The 20,254-nt window shown below is 50.2% G+C and overlaps 1 protein-coding gene across 4 annotated transcripts in view; it reads right to left on the minus strand.

Moving 5' to 3' along the window:
- Positions 1-20,254, minus strand: part of LOC142295513 (phospholipid scramblase 2-like) — a 113,416-nt gene that overhangs the window by 24,963 nt on the left and 68,199 nt on the right. For all 4 annotated transcript variants that reach the window (XM_075338612.1, XM_075338614.1, XM_075338616.1 and 1 more), the window contains 3 exons: positions 16,678-16,802; positions 13,538-13,580; positions 1,713-1,933 (listed from right to left, as the gene is read on the minus strand). In XM_075338612.1, the coding sequence (XP_075194727.1) occupies positions 1,713-1,933; positions 13,538-13,580; positions 16,678-16,802 (389 nt within the window). The remainder of the gene's footprint in view (positions 1-1,712; positions 1,934-13,537; positions 13,581-16,677; positions 16,803-20,254) is intronic.

A 20,254-nucleotide genomic window follows, 5' to 3' on the forward strand; every position in this document is an offset into this window, starting at 1 on the left:
CCCCACTTCCCAGGAGACTCATACTCACCAGACCAGGACGTCTGCGTGGTTCCCAGGTCCTCCTGTGATCTCCGGTCAGTGCTGCACGCCATCCTACCCTGTTGCTAGCTGACACGCTAACACACACAGCAGATCACAGGCACACAGCAGATCACACACACAGCAGATCGCAGATATACACAGCAGATCACACACAGCAGATCGCAGGCACACACAGCCGATCACAGATACACACAGCCGATCATAGATACACACAGCCGATCGCAGGCACACACACACAGCAGATCACACACACACAGCAGATCGCAGATATACACAGCAGATCACACACATCCGATCGCAGGCACACAAAAGCCGATCACAGATACACACATCCGATCGCAGGCATACACAGTCGATCACAGACACACACAGCCGATCACAGATACACACATTCGATCGCAGGCACACACAGCCGATCACAGATACACACATCCGATCACAGACACACACAGCCGATCGCAGAAAAACACAGCCATTCGCAGACACACACACACACAGCCGATTGCAGACACACACAGCAGATCACACACACACATCACATCCAATCCAGCACTTACGGCCGCAGGGAATGAGAGCAAGTCACGTGTCCGGCCGCAGGTCCTGTTCCTTGCGCTCCACTGCACTGCCTCTCAGGAGAAGAGATCGGTGTCGCTGGGTGAGGTGAGTGTGTATGCGATCTGATGTGTGTGCGATCCGATGTTTGTGTGTGTGATTTGATGTTTGCGTGTGATCCGATGTTTGTGTGTGCGATCTGATTATGTGTGCGATCTGACTGTGTGTGCGATCCGATGTTTGTGTGTGAGATCTGGTGTGTGTGTGAGAGCTGATCTGTGTGGGTGCGCGATCACTGCAGGTCCTGCCGCTCAGTGTCGGGTGAGTGTAATTGCCGGGTGCCGCTGTCTATAATGAAGTGTCCTGCAGTATCTGTAACTTTTTTAGCTGCACAGACACTACATTATTGAACCCCGACTAGGGCTTATTTTCGGGGGAGGGCTTATATTTAAGCCTTTCTCCGAAAATGCTGAAAATCCCTGCTAGGGCTTATTTTTGGGGGAGGTCTTATTTTTGGAAAAACAGGGTAGCAAAAACCTGCTGACAGATTCCTTTTAAGTAGTGATTGTCTACAAGAATCTTATTTAAAACCCAGAGACACGACTCATCTTGAAAGAGGTATTCCAGTAAATTGAGAAAATATTTTCTATTATTCTACTTCTGATAAACCATAAGACATGACAATCATTTTCTGCACATGACAGCAATACAACACTACGGCCCTGTGCGCACACTGCAGTTTTCACGGCAGAAAAGGTGCCGTTTTTGTTCCTAACCTTCCTGCAGTCCTTCCCCAGCAAAACCGATGGGAAAAAAAATGCTGTGCGCACACTGCGTTTTATTTTACATCTAGGTTTTGCTGCAGAATTTCTGCAGCAAAAAGAATGAGCATGTCACTTAATTTCCGCAGGTACCTGTGGTTTTTGCCATAGAAATAGTAAAAACCGCAGATATCAACCCGTGGAAAAACCGCAGCAATACCTCGGGTGCGTTATTCTGCCAGAGGGTGCGGATTTTTCTTAAGAAAAAGTTATTTCCCAGTGCGCACAGGGCCCAAGACCTCCGCCACTTGGGGATTAATGGTTACAACAATCACGGAAATGATCTTTAGTACTTACTTTCTGCAGACAGCAGGGAAAACAGCATGAAGAGCACTTGAAAGGTCTGATGAGCCGAATAACTTCACGACCACTGTTATCAACGATGTTCATAGTAAATGGGCGAGCAGCTCCGCAGAAGTTCCTAGTGCAGCAGTCATTATCCTCGGCAGCAAAGTACACTCTCTGACCCATGCTATTCTTTATCTCATATTTGTTATTGGATTCGTAGCCAATCAAAGCTTAATATGGAAGATAAAAGAAACAAACACATGAAGAGTTATCAAACAGAACCGATCCCTCGACAAACAGAACTACTAGGATTGTTATTTAAAATGTTCTAGGAGAACACAGTAGCACATGTAGTGACACATGAACCCACAAATAAGTAAGGAGAAGATACAGTAGCACATGTAGTGCACATGAAGCCACAAAGGAGTAAGGAGAAGATACAGTAGCACATGTAGTGACACATGAACCCACAAATAAGTAAGGAGAAGATACAGTAGCTCATGTAGGGACACATGAACCCACAAAGGAGTAAGGAGAAGATACAGTAGCACATGTAGTGCACATGAAGCCACAAAGGAGTAAGGAGAAGATACAGTAGCTCATGTAGTGCACATGAACCCACAAAGGCGTAAGGAGAAGATACAGTAGCTCATGTAGTGCACATGAAGCCACAAAGGCGTAAGGAGAAGATACAGTAGCTCATGCTTGGCTTGTGTCTTGATGGGTAAGCAGCTATAATAATTTTTCCATTTCTGCCACTTTTAGGCTGCTTTCACACATCCGGTTTGAGCAGTGCGGCTCAATCCGGCTGTGAAACCTATGCAACGGATGCGGCGAAAACACCGCATCCTTTGCATAAGTTTTTACATGCGGCCTGTCCGTTTTTTTCCGGTTGTGGCACGCTACTGAGCATGCGCAGTGGAAGAAACTGCATGCGGCAGCCGGATGCGTTTTTTGCCGCATCGCACTTCATCCGGCGTCCATAGGCATGCATTGAAAAATGCGCCGCAGCGGCCGGATGCGGCGCGATGCGTTTTTTTGCCGGAGCAAAAAACGTGCCAGGGAACGTTCCATCCGGCCACCGCATCGGCTGAATCTGCCGCATGTGGCAAAAAACGGACGGAACGCAAGCCCATTCGGCACAATGCGGCGCCAATGCAAGTCAATGCTGGAAAAAAACGAAACCGGCGGCAAAACAAACGGTTTAGTTTTTTCAGCAGAGCGCCGGATTGTGCTGCACTGCTACAGCCGGATGTGTGAAAGTAGCCTTAGTATAGGCAATACTGCTCATCCCCCTACAGATGTGAGTGGATTTAATGATGGATTGTAATTCTGGCCGTTGCAGTAATTTAATATAGATCTGAGATACATGAACACTAATATTCAGCCCTTGCAATCACCTCCTCACTAGTTGTGGGAATTTTTATGCCCCCCCCCCCCTTGCTTTACATACCTATGAGTAAGCACACTTTTTGCACTGAGTTTTTATTTGTGTGTAATTTGTATGTTTTTCATCAATGTTTTCAAACTTTGGTATAAGAAAAGTCAATATAATTTGTAGCCATTAAAGCTCTGTTTTGTTCCTTTGAGTATGGAGTGGCTTTCCTTGAAGGTATTTTTATATACTAAAGCGGGCTTTACACGCTGCGATCTCGTTAGCGAGATCGCAAGTGATCGTACCCGCTCCCGTCGGTAGAGCGACATGGGCATATCGTTGTCAGTGTCGCACAACCTCGCTTACCCCCGTCACACGGACTTACCTGCCCTGCGACATCGCTCTGGCTGGCGACCCGCCTCCTTCCTAAGGGGGCGGATCGTGCGGCGTCACACGGCAGGTGGCCAATAGAAGCGGAGGGGTGGAGATGAGCGGGTCGTAAACATCCCACCCACCTCCTTCCTTACGCATTGCCGATGGAGGCAGGTAATGAGATGTTCGTCGCTCCTGCGGTGTCATACATAGCGATGTGTGCTGCCGCAGGAACGAGGAACAACATCGCTAATGAGAGGAAAGAAGGGAATTTTGTTTACTTACCGTAAATTCCTTTTCTTCTAGCTCCAATTGGGAGACCCAGACAATTGGGTGTATAGCTCATGCCTCCGGAGGCCACACAAAGTATTACACTAAAAGTGTAAAGCCCCTCCCCTTCTGCCTATACACCCCCCGTGCATCACGGGCTCCTCAGTTTTGGTGCAAAAGCAAGAAGGAGGAAAAAATTATAAATTGGTTTAAAGTAAATTCAATCCGAAGGAATATCGGAGAACTGAAACCATTCAACATGAACAACATGTGTACACAAAGAACAACAGCCCGAAGGGCACAGGGGCGGGTGCTGGGTCTCCCAATTGGAGCTAGAAGAAAAGGAATTTACGGTAAGTAAACAAAATTCCCTTCTTCTTTGTCGCTCCATTGGGAGACCGAGACAATTGGGACGTCCAAAAGCAGTCCCTGGGTGGGTAAAATAATACCTCGTAATAGAGCCGTAAACGGCTCCGTCCTACAGGTGGGCAACCGCCGCCTGAAGGACTCGCCTACCTAGGCTGGCATCTGCCGAGGCATAGGTATGCACCTGATAGTGTTTCGTGAAAGTGTGCAGGCTCGACCAGGTAGCTGCCTGACACACCTGCTGAGCCGTAGCCTGGTGCCGCAAGGCCCAGGACGCTCCCACGGCCCTGGTAGAATGGGCCTTCAGCCCTGAGGGAACCGGAAGCCCCGAGGAATGATAAGCTTCGAGAATTGGTTCCTTGATCCACCGAGCCAGGGTTGATTTGGAAGCTTGTGACCCTTTACGCTGGCCAGCGACAAGGACAAAGAGTGCATCCGAGCGGCGCAGGGGCGCCATACGAGAAATGTAGAATCTGAGTGCTCTCACCAGATCTAACAAGTGCAAATCCTTTTCACATTGGTGAACTGGATGAGGACAAAAAAAGGGTAAGGAGATATCCTGATTGAGATGAAAGGGGGATACCACCTTAGGGAGAAATTCCGGAACCGGACGCAGAACCACCTTGTCCTGGTGAAACACCAGGAAAGGGGCTTTGCACGACAATGCTGCTAGCTCAGACACTCTCCGAAGTGAAGTGACTGCTACTAGGAAGACCACCTTCTGCGAAAGGCGTGAGAGAGAAATATCCCTCATTGGCTCGAACGGTGGTTTCTGAAGAGCCATCAGCACCCTGTTCAGATCCCAGGGTTCTAACGGACGCTTGTAAGGAGGGACGATGTGACAAACCCCCTGCAGGAACGTGCGTACCTGTGGAAGTCTGGCTAGGCGCTTCTGAAAAAACACAGAGAGCGCAGAGACTTGTCCCTTAAGGGAGCCGAGCGACAAACCCTTTTCCAATCCGGATTGAAGGAAGGACAGAAAAGTGGGCAAGGTAAATGGCCAGGGAGAAAAACCCTGAGCAGAGCACCACGACAGGAATATCTTCCACGTCCTATGGTAGATCTTGGCGGACGTTGGTTTCCTAGCCTGTCTCATAGTGGCAATGACCTCTTGAGATAACCCTGAAGACGCTAGGATCCAGGACTCAATGGCCACACAGTCAGGTTGAGGGCCGCAGAATTCAGATGGAAAAACGGCCCTTGAGACAGCAAGTCTGGTCGGTCTGGTAGTGCCCACGGTTGGCCGACCGTGAGATGCCACAGATCTGGGTACCACGACCTCCTCGGCCAGTCTGGAGCGACGAGGATGGCGCGGCGGCAGTCGGCCCTGATCTTGCGTAACACTCTGGGCAACAGTACCAGAGGAGGAAACACATAAGGGAGTTGAAACTGCGACCAATCCTGAACTAAGGCGTCTGCCGCCAGAGCTCTGTGATCTTGAGACCGTGCCATGAATGTCGGGACTTTGTTGTTGTGCCGGGACGCCATTAGCTCGACGTCCGGCATGCCCCAGCGGCAACAGATCTCCTGAAACACGTCCGGGTGAAGGGACCATTCCCCTGCGTCCATGCCCTGGCGACTGAGAAAGTCTGCTTCCCAGTTTTCTACGCCCGGGATGTGAACTGCGGATATGGTGGAGGCTGTGGCTTCCACCCACAGCAGAATCTGCCGGACTTCCTGGAAGGCTTGCCGACTGCGTGTCCTGCCTTGGTGGTTGATGTATGCCACCGCTGTGGAGTTGTCCGACTGAATTCGGATCTGTTTGCCTTCCAGCCACGGCTGGAACGCCTTTAGGGCAAGATACACTGCCCTTATCTCCAGAACATTGATCTGAAGGGAGGACTCTGTCTGAGTCCAAGTACCCTGAGCCCTGTGGTGGAGAAAAACCGCTCCCCACCCTGACAGGCTCGCGTCCGTCGTGACCACCGCCCAGGATGGGGGCAGGAAGGATTTCCCCTTCGACAGAGAAGTGGGGAGAAGCCACCACTGAAGGGAAGCCTTGGCTGCCCGAGAAAGGGAGACGTTCCTGTCGAGGGACGTCGACTTCCTGTCCCATTTGCGGAGAATGTCCCATTGAAGTGGGCGCAGGTGAAACTGCGCAAAAGGAACTGCCTCCATTGCTGCTACCATCTTCCCTAGGAAGTGCATGAGGCGCCTCAGGGGGTGTGACTGGCCTTGAAGGAGAGATTGCACCCCTGTCTGTAGTGAACGCTGTTTGTTCAGCGGAAGCTTCACTATCGCTGAGAGAGTATGAAACTCCATGCCAAGATATGTCAGTGATTGGGCCGGTGTCAGATTTGACTTTGGAAAGTTGATGATCCACCCGAAACTCTGGAGAGTCTCCAGAGCAATGTTCAGGCTGTGTTGGCATGCCCCTTGAGAGGGTGCCTTGACAAGTAGATCGTCTAAGTAAGGGATCACCGAGTGTCCCTGAGAGTGTAGGATTGCCACCACTGTTGCCATAACCTTGGTGAAGACCCGTGGGGCTGTCGCCAGGCCAAAAGGCAGTGCCACGAACTGAAGGTGTTCGTCCCCAATGGCGAAACGCAGAAAGCGCTGATGCTCTGGTGCAATCGGTACGTGGAGATAAGCATCTTTGATGTCGATTGATGCTAGGAAATCTCCTTGGGACATTGAGGCGATGACGGAGCGGAGTGATTCCATCCGGAACCGCCTGGTTTTCACATGCTTGTTGAGCAGTTTTAGGTCCAGAACAGGACGGAAGGATCCGTCCTTTTTTGGCACCATGAACAGGTTGGAGTAAAAACCGTGACCCCGTTGCTGAAGAGGAACAGGGATCACCACTTCCTCCGCCTTCAGAGTGCCCACCGCCTGCAGAAGAGCATCGGCTCTTTCGGGGGGCGGAGATGTTCTGAAGAAACGAGTCGGAGGACGAGAGCTGAACTCTATCCTGTAACCGTGAGATAGAATGTCTCTCACCCATCGGTCTTTTACCTGTGGCAGCCAGGCGTCGCAAAGCGGGAGAGCCTGCCACCGACCGAGGATGCGGTTTGAGGAGGCCGACAGTCATGAGGAGGCCGCTTTGGGAGCGGTTCCTCCGGCGGTCTTTTTAGGACGTGACTTAGACCGCCATGAATCGGAGTTCCTCTGATCTTTCTGAGGCCTTTTGGACGAGGAGAATTGAGACCTGCCCGCGGTCCGAAAGGACCGAAACCTCGATTGTACCTTCCGTGGTTGAGGTCTGTTTGGTCTGGACTGGGGTAAGGATGAGTCCTTTCCCTTGGATTGTTTAATGATTTCATCCAATCGCTCACCAAACAAGCGGTCGCCAGACAATGGCAAACCGGTTAAGAACTTTTTGGAAGCAGAATCTGCCTTCCATTCACGTAGCCACATGGCCCTGCGGACTACCACCGAATTGGCGGATGCTACCGCCGTACGGCTCGCAGAGTCCAGGATAGCATTAATGGCGTAGGACGCAAACGCCGACGCCTGAGTGGTTAAGGACACCACTTGCGGGGCAGATGTACGTGTTACTGCATTAATGTGCGCCTGACAAGCTGAGATAGCTTGGAGTGCCCATACGGCTGCGAATGCTGGAGCAAACGACGCGCCGATAGCTTCATAGATGGATTTCAACCATAGTTCCATCTGTCTGTCAGTGGCATCTTTGAGTGAAGCCCCATCTTCCACTGCAACTATGGATCTAGCCGCCAGTCTGGAGATTGGAGGATCCACCTTAGGACACGGAGTCCAGCCCTTGACAACATCAGGGGGGAAGGGATAACGTGTATCCTTAAGGCGCTTGGAAAAACGCTTGTCTGGACAGTCTCGGTTTTTCTGGACTGCCTCCCTGAAGTCAGAGTGATCCAGAAACGTATTCAATGTACGCTTGGGAAACCTGAAACGGAATTTCTCCTGAGAAGCTGACTCCTCAATTGTAGGAGCTGGGGGAGAAATATCCAACACCTGATTAATGGTTGCTATAAGGTCATTCACTACGGCGTCACCTTCAGGTGTATCTAGGTTGAGAGCGGCTTCAGGATCAGAATCCTGATCTGTTACCTCCGCTTCATCCTCCAGAGAGTCCTGCTGAGACCCTGAACAGTGTGATGAGGTGGAGGGAATTTCCCAGCGAGCCCGCTTAGGCGGTCTGGGACTGCGGTCCGTGTCAGAGACCTCACCCTGGGACCTATGGGTCATCCCAGGGGCACTTTGCTGTTCCAATTGAGGGGGACCAGGGGTCAAAGATTGAACAGTGCCCGGGGCCTGAGTCACCGGTCTGGACTGTAGGGCTTCTAGTATTTTAGCAGACCATTTATCCATACTCTCAGACAGTTTGTCAGCAAAAGCTGCAAACTCCATCCCTGTCACCTGGACAGTGGTAGCAGGTGGTTCCACCTGGGCCACCTGTAGCAGAGGCTTCGGCTGAGCAAGTGCCACAGGGGCCGAGCATTGCACACAATGAGGGTCAGTGGAACTTGCCGGCAGTACAGCCGTACATGATGTACAGGTTGCAAAGTACGCCTGTGCTTTGGCACCCTTGCTTTTTGCGGACGACATGCTGTTGTCTCCTCTGAGAACAATCCAGGAGGGTATATAGCCAAAAAACAACAGAGCGAACGTACAGTGCAAATGTATAGCCTATAAGCCTATATATATATATATATATATACACTTCGGCACTCAGTGGGGCCAGCACCACAGGTGCGGTTGTGTGATCACCAGATTCCCTGCCTGGGTCTCCCTGTGTTGTCTCTCCTCTCCAGCGTCTGAATCGCTGACAGGAATGGCTGCCGGCGTTCTGTGGGGAGGAGGGGACCGTGGGCGTGCCCAAGAAAAGTGCGGGAATCTAGTGCCCCAGTGTACTGAGTGAGGAGGGAGGAGGATACTAATGTATGCTCCAGCCCTCAGCGCTGACGATCTGTGCAGCGTCCCGCCCTTCCCCTGACTGGCAGGCCTGTGGGCGGGAATATACGACACTAGGCCGCAGAAGCCGGGGACTAAAGTTATAAGCGCGGCCGGCAATAAGCGCGGCCGCGCGGTAGTCCCCAGTGCACTAACACACCCAGCAGTGCTGCAATGTGTATGGCACAAGCGCTCCATGCGCGGTAGTCCCCGGCGCACTAACACACCCAGCAGTGCTGTAATGTGTATGGCACAAGCGCTCCATGCGCGGTCCCCACGAGGACACAGAGTACCTCACAGTAGCAGGGCCTTGTCCCTGACGATACCCGGCTCCTATCCAGCAGATTCCCAGGGGCTGCGGAGGGAGCACGGTCCCTGTGCCTGGAGACCGATTAGGATCCCACTTCACCCAGAGCCCCGTAAGGGATGGGGAAGGAAAACAGCATGTGGCTCCTGCCTGTGTACCCGCAATGGGTACCTCAACCTTAACAGCACCGCCGACACAGTGGGGTGAGAAGGGAGCATGCTGGGGGCCCTGTTATGGGCCCTCTTTTCTTCCATCCGACCTAGTCAGCAGCTGCTGCTGACCAAGCTGTGGAGCTATGCGTGGATGTCAGCCTCCTTCGCACAAAGCATAAAAACTGAGGAGCCCGTGATGCACGGGGGGTGTATAGGCAGAAGGGGAGGGGCTTTACACTTTTAGTGTAATACTTTGTGTGGCCTCCGGAGGCATGAGCTATACACCCAATTGTCTGGGTCTCCCAATGGAGCGACAAAGAAACGATTTTTTGTTTTAGGACGACCTCTCCGCGGCAAACGATATTGGCCGCTTTTGCGATTGTTTAAGGTCGCGCATAACTGTAACACGCTGCAATATCTATATATATAATTGCCTTATTCTGTCTGTCTGTCTGTCATGCTCCAAAATTGTGTCCTTACGGTGACACAAAGCTGATTGGCCGCTGGGGTTGCCATGGCCCCGCCCCCCCACACGGATTGGCCTCTCGCCCCGGCTCTCTGCAGGCCCCGCCCCCCTCACGCAATGCACGCTCGCTCTTGCCCAACTGACACGTAGCTCCGACTCCCAGGTGAGTACACACACACACATATCAGATCACACTCACTCTCACACACACCTCACACATCACATCCACACACTCACAACATCCTGGGATATCGCTTGCTTCTACACCGGCTCCGTCACGATCCCAGCAGCGCCAGACATAACCTTGCGATGCTGGGATCTTCACGGAGCCCGTGAACGCTGTTAACCATTATACACATCGGATAACTAAGGTCCCTTGGTTACCCGATGTGTATCATAGTTAACAGTGTACACCGGCTCACACTCACTCTCACACACACCTCACACATACATCACATCGCATCCACACACTCACAGCATCCGGCGATATCGCTTGCTTCTCGGCCTCGATACTGTGCTGTTGTGACCTTCCAGGACCTGTCGGAGGATCACATGGCCAGAAGCATGTGGTATCTCCGGATGTTGTGAGTATGAGCGCGTATGTGCAATATCGTCAATGTGTGTGTGCGTGAGTGTATGCGATCGGGTGTGTGAGTGTCGGCAGAGGAGCATGACGTGCTGGAGGAGGCTGGGAGGAGAGAGGCTGATCCTGGGGAAGGCTGGGATGGAGAGGCTGATGCTGGGGACAGAGAGGCTGATGCTGGGGACAGAGAGGCTGATGCTGGGGACAGAGAGGCTGATGCTGGGGACAGAGAGGCTGATGCTGGGGACAGAGAGGCTGATGCTGGGGACAGAGAGGCTGATGCTGGGGACAGAGAGGCTGATGCTGGGGACAGAGAGGCTGATGCTGGGATGAGAGAGGCTGATGCTGGGATGAGAGAGGCTGATGCTGGGGACAGAGAGGCTGATGCTTGGGACAGAGAGGCTGATGCTTGGGACAGAGAGGCTGATGCTGGGGACAGAGAGGCTGATGCTGGGATGAGAGAGGCTGATGCTGGGGACAGAGAGGCTGATGCTGGGGACAGAGAGGCTGATGCTGGGGACAGAAAGGCTGATGCTGGGGACAGAGAGGCTGATGCTGCGGGGAGAGAGGCTGATGCTGGGAGGAGAGAGGCTGATGCTGCGGGCAGAGAGGCTGATGCTGCGGGTAGAGAGGCTGATGCTGGCACAGCATGGCGGTTGGAGCACGTTTGGGAGTGCGCAGCATGGCGGATGGAGCACGTTTGGGAGTGCGCAGCATGGCGGATGGAGCACGTTTGGGAGTGCGCAGCATGGCGGATGGAGCACGTTTGGGAGTGCGCAGCATGGCGGATGGAGCGCGTTTGGGAGTGCGCAGCATGGGGGATGCAGCACGATGGGGAGTGCGGAGTATGGCGGATGGAGCACGTTTGGGAGTGCGCAGCATGGGGGATGGAGCACGATGGGGAGTGCGCAGCACGGCGGATGGAGCACGTTTGGGAGTGCGCAGCATGGCGGATGGAGCACGTTTGGGAGTGCGCAGCATGGCGGATGGAGCACGTTTGGGAGTGCGCAGGATGGGAGATGTAGCACGATGGGGGGTGCGCAGCATAGGGGATGGAGCACGATGGGGAGTGCACACCTCCCCCCAACATACACACACGCGCGCGCGCACTGCACAACACACCACACACACACACACACACACACACTGGGAACCACAAACAACTGCCCTACACAGACACCCACACACAGACAACGCTGCACACACAAATATACGCACATACCACACAACACACACATTGCACAAAACATACCTCCCCCCAAAACACACCACACACACACAAACCGCGCAACACACACACACAACGCTACAGACACACAGCGCTCCACAAACAACGCAACACACAAACAACACCGCTCTCGCCCCCCGCCACACCCAGACAACACCCAGAACATGTACAGCGCCCTACACAAACACTTGGTAACTACACACAACAACATCTATATCTATATCTATATCTATATCTATATCTATATCTATATCTATATCTATATCTATATCTATATATATATATATATATATATATATATATATATATAACAAAAATCATACATGAACTACACAATACGTAAATTCTAGAATACCCGATGCGTAGAATCGGGCCACCTTCTAGTCGTTAATAATGCCGGATGTGCGTCGCTAACGATAATTCATTAACGATATCGTAGCGTGTAAAGCCCGCTTAAGTCATTAGGGGACAATGTGCAATATGAAAATTTTGATATATCTAATAGCCAATACAGGATACCAGGAGTAGCACCGGACACTCAGCTCTGTCCCAGGAGCACAGTTTTTTGGGTTTTTTTATAACAAATTGCGCACAAAGAGCAAGATTTTCTCAAAGTGGACAAAGCCTTTAAGTATATTGCTAACATATTGTTAAGAGGCACAGACAAACATTTTAGGTTTTTTTTTTAAAGGAAGGCGAACATCAGAACATGACTAAATCAGCTTTTGTGGGTTGTTTTTTTGTTTTTGTTTACCACATCAGAAGCTGTGCTAAAGATAAAAAATAGAAATCTTGCAACTTTCACACTGGCCACTCTTGACTTTTTTTAAACTCCAACTTCTTGTTGTTTCAGGAAACAACACATGCACGAGTACATTATCCGCAATGAATATACTGTGACATTATTGTCATGAGTATGTCACGGCCTGATGATGTGATATCGGAGGAATCTGGGATCAGAAGGTCACAGCGTATTGTTGATGGCAGATCCACTTTAGTGCCCACTCGTCGTTTACCCTGAGTTAGAATGCTTCTAATTCCTTCAGGTACTTAAGGGGTTAAAGTTAATTTCTATCTCGCAGTGATCTAACAGGTAGTTGTAACCTCAGTTGCAGCAACTCCCTTCTGCTATAAACATTCGCACTGCACTCCTCCCTACACTGGCTATAGCTCATACCTATGCTGTCCACTTTGAAGTAGCCAGTCTCTGAAGAAGCTGAGGTTACGCTTCTGTTGCAGCTGGGAAGTTCCGTTTCTGGCGAAGCTGTGGAATGTTATTTGTTGTATCTTTCCTCACCAGTTTGTCTTTCCTTCTTCTTGTTGTCTTATTGCAATGGCGAGACTTGTGCCTCACTGGTATTCATTTATCAGGGTGAGTTCAGGACCTGCGAGGGCCTAAGCATGAGACGGCGCACAGGGGGCAGGACCCATCTAGGGATGTGAGGGAGTGCAGGCATCAGCCTGAGGTGAGTGTTAGGAGGTGACCCCGCTCCCCTCTCCCTACCACAAGGGCCTTTTATTGTATTGCTACCTCGGTGTTCCCTGTGCGTTGCTCTCGTACTTGGTGTGACTTCTCCTGTCGCATCGTGACGGCTATCTTTTGTAAGCCTACCTCTGATTTAAACCAGATTTAAAACAAAACGGCCAGTCTGTTTTTAATTCCAAATATCCAGTGCACATGCCTTACTGTAATGTTCCCAATTATTGCAACACTAAAGACAGGAGCCTTAGAGAGACTTTGCCCACATTTCTGTAGCTTACACAAATGCAGACAGTAATAATTTATCGTGTACAAATCCCAAATGATGATTTATAGTAATATGTTCATTATTAAAACATAACCTACCTTCCAGTAGCTCTACTTGTTGATGGACAAGAAGTTGGTCTATCTGCAGAATCCAAAGCATAAGGTTATTAAATACGACAGTGATTCACGAGAGTAGGTTGGAGATCAGGCCACACAATTTACGCTCTTTAATGTTAGAACAGTCCTCAGACAAATAAAAAATGCATCTGGGATCGATTAGGAAGATGATAAGTAAATCATCCTTGGGAGCTTTTGAATTCACCACTTCATAAAGTGTACCAAAAACAAAACTGCACATAAAATATGCCTGTAATGCTGCTGCAAATGAATAGAAAAGCGGCTCATCACCCCCAATATTGACTCCATACCAAAGAAGAGAGAAGCAAAATGTGTGAGACAAGCTATATGCATGCACTGATTGATAAACACTGTTACTGCCATCTAATATGTCATCCAATAGTGGGGGGCTTGACATCCAATAGTTTATTCTGTAGAGGACACTGGCGCCCACACATCAGCTGGACGAGGTGGGGTTAAGGGAGAACAATGGTTCACCACCCACTCAACAGTGTAGCGGATATAGATTGCAGTCATTGTCGTGGGACAAGAACTCTTCCCTTAAGATGGTGCACGGTCTATTACAGTCTCTGTTCTTGGATGGGCTATCAACTAGTATAGAACATGATAATAAAATGAAGACACTTAGCATATTAATTGGCACATTTGAGTGTTCCGTTAGCCAAGGCAAGGCGTATGCTTCTTTAATGGGACACAGTAGCGTAGCTCCCGAGGGGGCAGTTGGTGCGGTCGCCTTGGGTCCTGCACTCAAAGGGGTCCACTCGGAGCTACGCTACTGTTAACTAGAAGCAGTTAATTAATCTGTGCGGCAGTGCAGGGAGATACAAATCTCCCAGCACTGCCACTCTCCTTTCTATGGACCACAGGACTCTTAATCCTGTGATCTAGGAACAGGAAGGGGACCAGGATGGGGACATATATATCAGAATGAGAGACAGATATACCTGGATGGTGGACATATACCAGGTATGGCGGATATATATTCCAGATTGTGAAAAATATATATAAGGAGACAGGATTGGAGACCTATATAACAAATGGAAGACAGATACACCAGGATGCGGACAAGATGTACCATGGGGGACATACATACCAATATACCAGGATAGAGAGAAAAATATCAGGAAGGGGCCCAAGATAAGGGACATTACTCCATAATGAAGAGGGAAGCCGGTCAACTCATTTTTTTAGAATTTAGAAAGCTACAATGGTCCATATATTTAATCAACATGCAGGGGGAGTTGGGGACAGATTCATATCTATCGGACTCTAGTTATATCCTATGGGTGTGAGGGCTAATGTGGGGGACATTACACAGTGTGGGAACTCATGTGGGGGTCATTATATAGCATGGAGGCTATTTTAGGGGATCTCATACAGTGTTGGGGGGGGCTTACTATGGAGGCCATAATACAATGAGGTGGCTGCTGTGGGGACCCCTAAACAGTGGGTCGGCTACTGTGGTGGCTATTATACAATGTGTGGACCATTGTTTTAGGGGAGCTGTGGGTCCATCATACTATGTATAGGGGAGGTGTAGGGGTATAATACAGTGCACAGTATAGAGGAGCTATACATGGGGGACTTGGGACATTATTTAATGTTAAGTGGCACTTAAGAACCATTATTGTTATAGGGGCCCTCAGGGTATTGTGATCATCACAGGCACACTGGGGGCATTATTACTTTCTAGAAGCAAAATGTGGACACTTTTCTTGGGCACTTACAAAGGGCAATAATATTTTCTAGGGGTCAATTTTACCACCAGAGCACAAAGAAGGCATTTTACCATGTAATGAGAACAGCGGTGGGCATTGCCATGTGTTGCAGTGTGAAGATAAGAGGAGCAGTAATACGGCAACAGCAGCTTAGTATTGGGGTATCAGTAGGATGAGGAGTTTGTGCATGTTAGGGATAGATGGGGAAATGTTGTTATCACTGTAGATCAGGTGGGGCTGGCAGAAATGTCATGTCGGTCTGGTCCAGATGGAAAAGACTTGAAAAGTGAAGGACTCCATGAGAAAGAACGTCAGCCGTGAGTCACCATCTATAACTGTACTATAGTCTCTTGTATCTTCTGCAGGACTGATATCTACCACTATATGATCACAATATAGAGGTAATATCGCTGTTGGCCTTTGTATAGAGATTGATTTCCAATAACAGCGAAGTCATCTGTTGAGGTTGCCCTGTACCTACGATTAGGGTGCGCCACCGTAGTGGTTACAACAGTCACCTGCTTAGGGGCCCACTCAGATGTTTTGCCCCCACCTGAGCTGAACCCGTAGCTATGCCTCTGATAGGACACTAACTTTTTCTATCGGACATATCTCTCCAGGGCCAAAAGCCTACAAATTTAATGGGCAAGTAGAATCCAATACTAATTATTAACAGCTTTTGACTAAAGGGAGGAGTGCTCAGCCTATTATGCTATAAAGAAACATTGGGAGGGGGTGACTGCCTCCATAATAGGCTGAGCACTCCTCTAATCAGTCTAGGGTCTCTGCAGACATTATGGTTTTGTTGCAGTTTTTCTGCGCAGATTGGTCACAAAACCTGAAGCATGTTCTAGTCCCAGCAAAGTGAATGAAATTCCTGAAATCTCATTCACACGGTGCTTATTTTTTTATCCGCAGCAAATACTGAACATGTGCACATACCCAAGCCTAGTTTAATCAGTGCTGGATCCTACCTGCCATTTATGTGTAGGCCTGGTAGAGGTATGACTGCTAAAAAGGTTCGGATTCTTTTAAAAAAAAAAGAAAAAAGACACCTTGTCGTGGTAGGTGGGCACACATCAATATTCCAATTTATGCATAAAGTAATACAATTTTATAAGTATATTTTAAGGACAACATCTGCAAGGAGTTTATATGTTCTCCCCGTGTTTTTGTGGGTTCTCTGGTTTCCTCCTATGCTCCATAGACATACTAATGGGGAACTCAGATTATGAGCCCCAATGGGGACAGTGTTGATGTCTGTAAAGCGCTGTGGAATATGTTGGCACTATATAAGCAATTCATAATAAAGAAAGAATGCAGCAGACCCCCACCCTTTATTGGGGTATATTCACTAATCAGAAACTAGGCTTTACGATTTACCTGTGTCATATATTCTAAACCTGGTGGGCAGTTGGGATCTGCTGGAGGCGCTGGCATCCATGCACCTTGGGGGCCACCTGGACCCATTGGCTGGTTTTGAACAGGAGGTCCTCCACCGTATGGGCCTGAGATTGATAAGCAAAACCACAAGTTAAACAAGTGACAGGTTCCACGTACATTAAACACTAATATATAGTTCCCTTGGTTCAATCACTAATGCTGAGCCTGGAATACTTCTGTCATCCTTTGGTCAATCAAACAAATGGTTCATTTTCAGTTTTTCAAACTTGACCATAGAAAAGTAGAGACTCCAGATTTGTTCTAAAATATGCCCCACTGTTTCCATAAATACTGAATATGTACAAGCCCGGAGTTGTAGAGCTCACACCATGATCCTTAATCTATGAGAGCGTTAATACAGCAAGTTATGCCAGAAACAGAGATATAACAGTGCCAGGAAAAGGATAAATCGGGCTGTTTGATTATTCTTCTGTTTATTTCCATAAGAGTTTAGTACTGAAGAGTTTCCAAGTATGATCAAAGTTCATGAGACAAAAGACATGTTCACAATAAGGCCTACCATTTCAGTCTGAGCTGGAGACTTTAAAATAAAAAAAGCCAATGAAAAATTTGCAATTACTGTATATTCAGGGCAATCTTTTATGCATTTCTTTTCGTCACTGTAGCTTCATGCAAAACAGATTTAAAGAGTTATTCGCATCTCCAAGATTATATTTTCAATATGTAGTGTGTAATAATAATAATAATAATAATAATAATAATAGCAAATACTTCCAATTAGAAATAATATCGTTCTCCTGATTCACTATGTCGCAAACCTCATGTGCAGGGCATTGCATGACCATAGGCATCCATGGTTGCGACCACTAGTAACTAAAGGAGGCTACTCTCGCTCGTGAAAGCACCCGCCCTCGTCGTTTGTGCGTCACGGGCAAATTGCTGCCCGTGGCGCACAATATCGCTAGTACCCGTCACACTATACTTACCTTCCTAGCGACGTCGCTGTGGGCGGTGATCAGCCTCCTTTCTTAGGGGGCGGTTCGTGCGGCGTCACAGCGACGTCAAACGGCAGGCGTCCAATAGAAGCGGAGGGGCGGAGAGCAGCCGAAGGAAAGTCACACCCACCTCGTTGCTGGAGGACGCAGGTACGCTGTTGTTCCTCGTTCCTGGGGTGTGTGCTGTCTCAGGAACGACGAACAACCTGCGTCCTGCAACAGCAATGATATTTGGGATTGGAACGACGTGTCAACGATCAACGATTAGGTATTTGTGATCATTAGCGGTCGTTCATACGTGTCACACGCAACGACGTCGCTAACGAGGCCGCTTGTGCGTCACGAATTCCGTGACCCCAACGACATCTCGGTAGCGATGTCGTTGCGTGTTACGGGGCCTTAACTAACCGTCACTATATCTGTTGTCATAATCATGAGTGCTTAACCCCTTCACGACCATGGATGGAAAGATCCGTCCTTGTGCCCTGGGCCTTAACGACCAAGGACGGATCTTTCTGTCATGGCGGAATCGAGGCACCGGAGCCTCCTGTGACTGCAATATGTTAACATAAACCGCAGATTCGGGGAGGAGGGGACCTGTTCCTGACCTTAGGAGGGGTGGTGCCTCCTCCCCGGACCTACGGAGGCTGTGATTGGCTGACGAACGCCGCTCAACCAATCACAGCCACTGTAATGTTCCAGCCATTTAAAATGACTGAAACATTGAAATCCAGCCCTGGCCAGTGCAGCTGTAGCACTGGCCATTGGCTGGAGCTGGGTGACCTCACTGGATCACCCTCCCCCAGCTCCAGTAGCTCTGATTGGAGAGATCGGCCTTGTGACCGATTTCTCCAATCACAGTGGACCTGTTGCCGGTGACCGCCCACATCAGCTTCACTCGTCGTCCCTGCAGCACGCCAGCACACTGAGCACAGTGAGTGTACACAGTGCAATGGCAGGGCGACAAGCTCCGGTCCCATGCTGTTATGAGACCGGAGCATGGGACCCGGAAGTTGCCGCGCTGCCATTGCACTGTATGAAACCGGCGAAAAGCGTCCCGATCCGCCGCCGCCGCCCTACGCGATCTGCCACCTGTCTCCCCGATCTCCTGCCCGCACTCTCCCCCCCACACCTCCCGATCCGCTGCCGCCGCCGCCCTCCATCTGCCACAGTGCCACCGCTCCCCCCAATCTGCTGCCCGGCCCCTCACCCCTCGTGATCGTTGCCCGGCCCCTCACCTCCGTGATGTGCTGCACGATCCCTGTCCTCCTCCATCTGTCATAGTGCCACCGCTCCCTCCGATCTGCTGCCCGCCCCCTCCCCTCCGTGATGTGCTGCTCGCCCCCTCCCCTCCGTGATGTGCTGCTCGCCCCCTCCCCTACGTAATGTGCTGCACGCTCCCCCCACCTCTCACCCCCGTGGTCAGCTACCCGCCCCCTCTCCTGTCACCGCCGTGATGTATGCCCCCACACCTGTCACCGCCATGATGTGTCCTCCCTCCCCTGTCACCCCCGTGATCTGTGCTCCCTCCCCTGTCACCCCCGTGATCTGTGCTCCCTCCCCTGTCACCCCCGTGATGTGTGCTCCCTCCCCTGTCACCGCCGTGATGTGTCCCTCACCTTGTCACCCCCGTGATCTGTGCTCCCTCACCTGTCACCCCCGTGATCTGTGCTCCCTCACCTGTCTCCTCCGTGATCTGTGCTCTGCTCACCTGTCTCCTCCGTGATCTGCACTGCGCTCCCTCCCCCACCTCTCACCCTCCCCGATCTGTTGCCTCCTTCATCTCCTGTGATCCAGCTGCCTAGATCCATCCTGTAGGGTAACTATCCCCAATCTCACCTCCCATCCCCCCCACCCCTCCCTCCACCCATCCTCTGCCGCTCCTGCATCCACTGCGCCCTCTCCCATCCGCCCCCACCCTATCCCAGCCGCCGTCTCACAATCACAGATGCTCCCTTTATATGCCGCTGCCCCCCCATCTGCTGCCGCCCCATCTGCCGCTGTTTTTTTTTTCTATGCCATGGGGGTCTAGTTTCCAAAATGGGGTCACATGTGGGGGAGCTCCATTGTTTCGGCACCTCAGGGGGTCTCCAAACGCAACATGGAATACGCTAATTATCCCAGACAATTTTGCGTTTGAAACGTCAAATGACGCTCCTTGCCTTCCGAGCCCTGCTGTGCGCCCAAACATTTTATTTCCACCACATATGAGGTGTGTGTGTACTCAGGAGAAATTGCACAATACATTTTATGGTGCAATTTTTCCTGATACCCTTGTGAAAAAAAAGCTACCTGGTTGAAGTAACAATTTTGTGGTAACAAATTTTTTTTTATTTTCACAGCTCAACTCTATTAACTTTTGTGAAGCCCCCAGAGGCTCAAAGTGCTCAATAAACATCTAGATAAATTCCATGAGGGGTCTAGTTTCCAAAATGGGGTCACATGTGGGGGAGCTCCACTGTTTCGGCACCTCAGGGGCTCTCCAAACGCAACATGGTGCGGCTAACGATTCCAGCTAATTTTCTGTTCAAAAAAGTCAAATGGCGCTCCTTCCCTTCCGA

The sequence above is a fragment of the Anomaloglossus baeobatrachus genome, chromosome 3 (genome assembly GCF_048569485.1).
Source record: "Anomaloglossus baeobatrachus isolate aAnoBae1 chromosome 3, aAnoBae1.hap1, whole genome shotgun sequence".
Taxonomy (NCBI): domain Eukaryota; kingdom Metazoa; phylum Chordata; class Amphibia; order Anura; family Aromobatidae; genus Anomaloglossus; species Anomaloglossus baeobatrachus.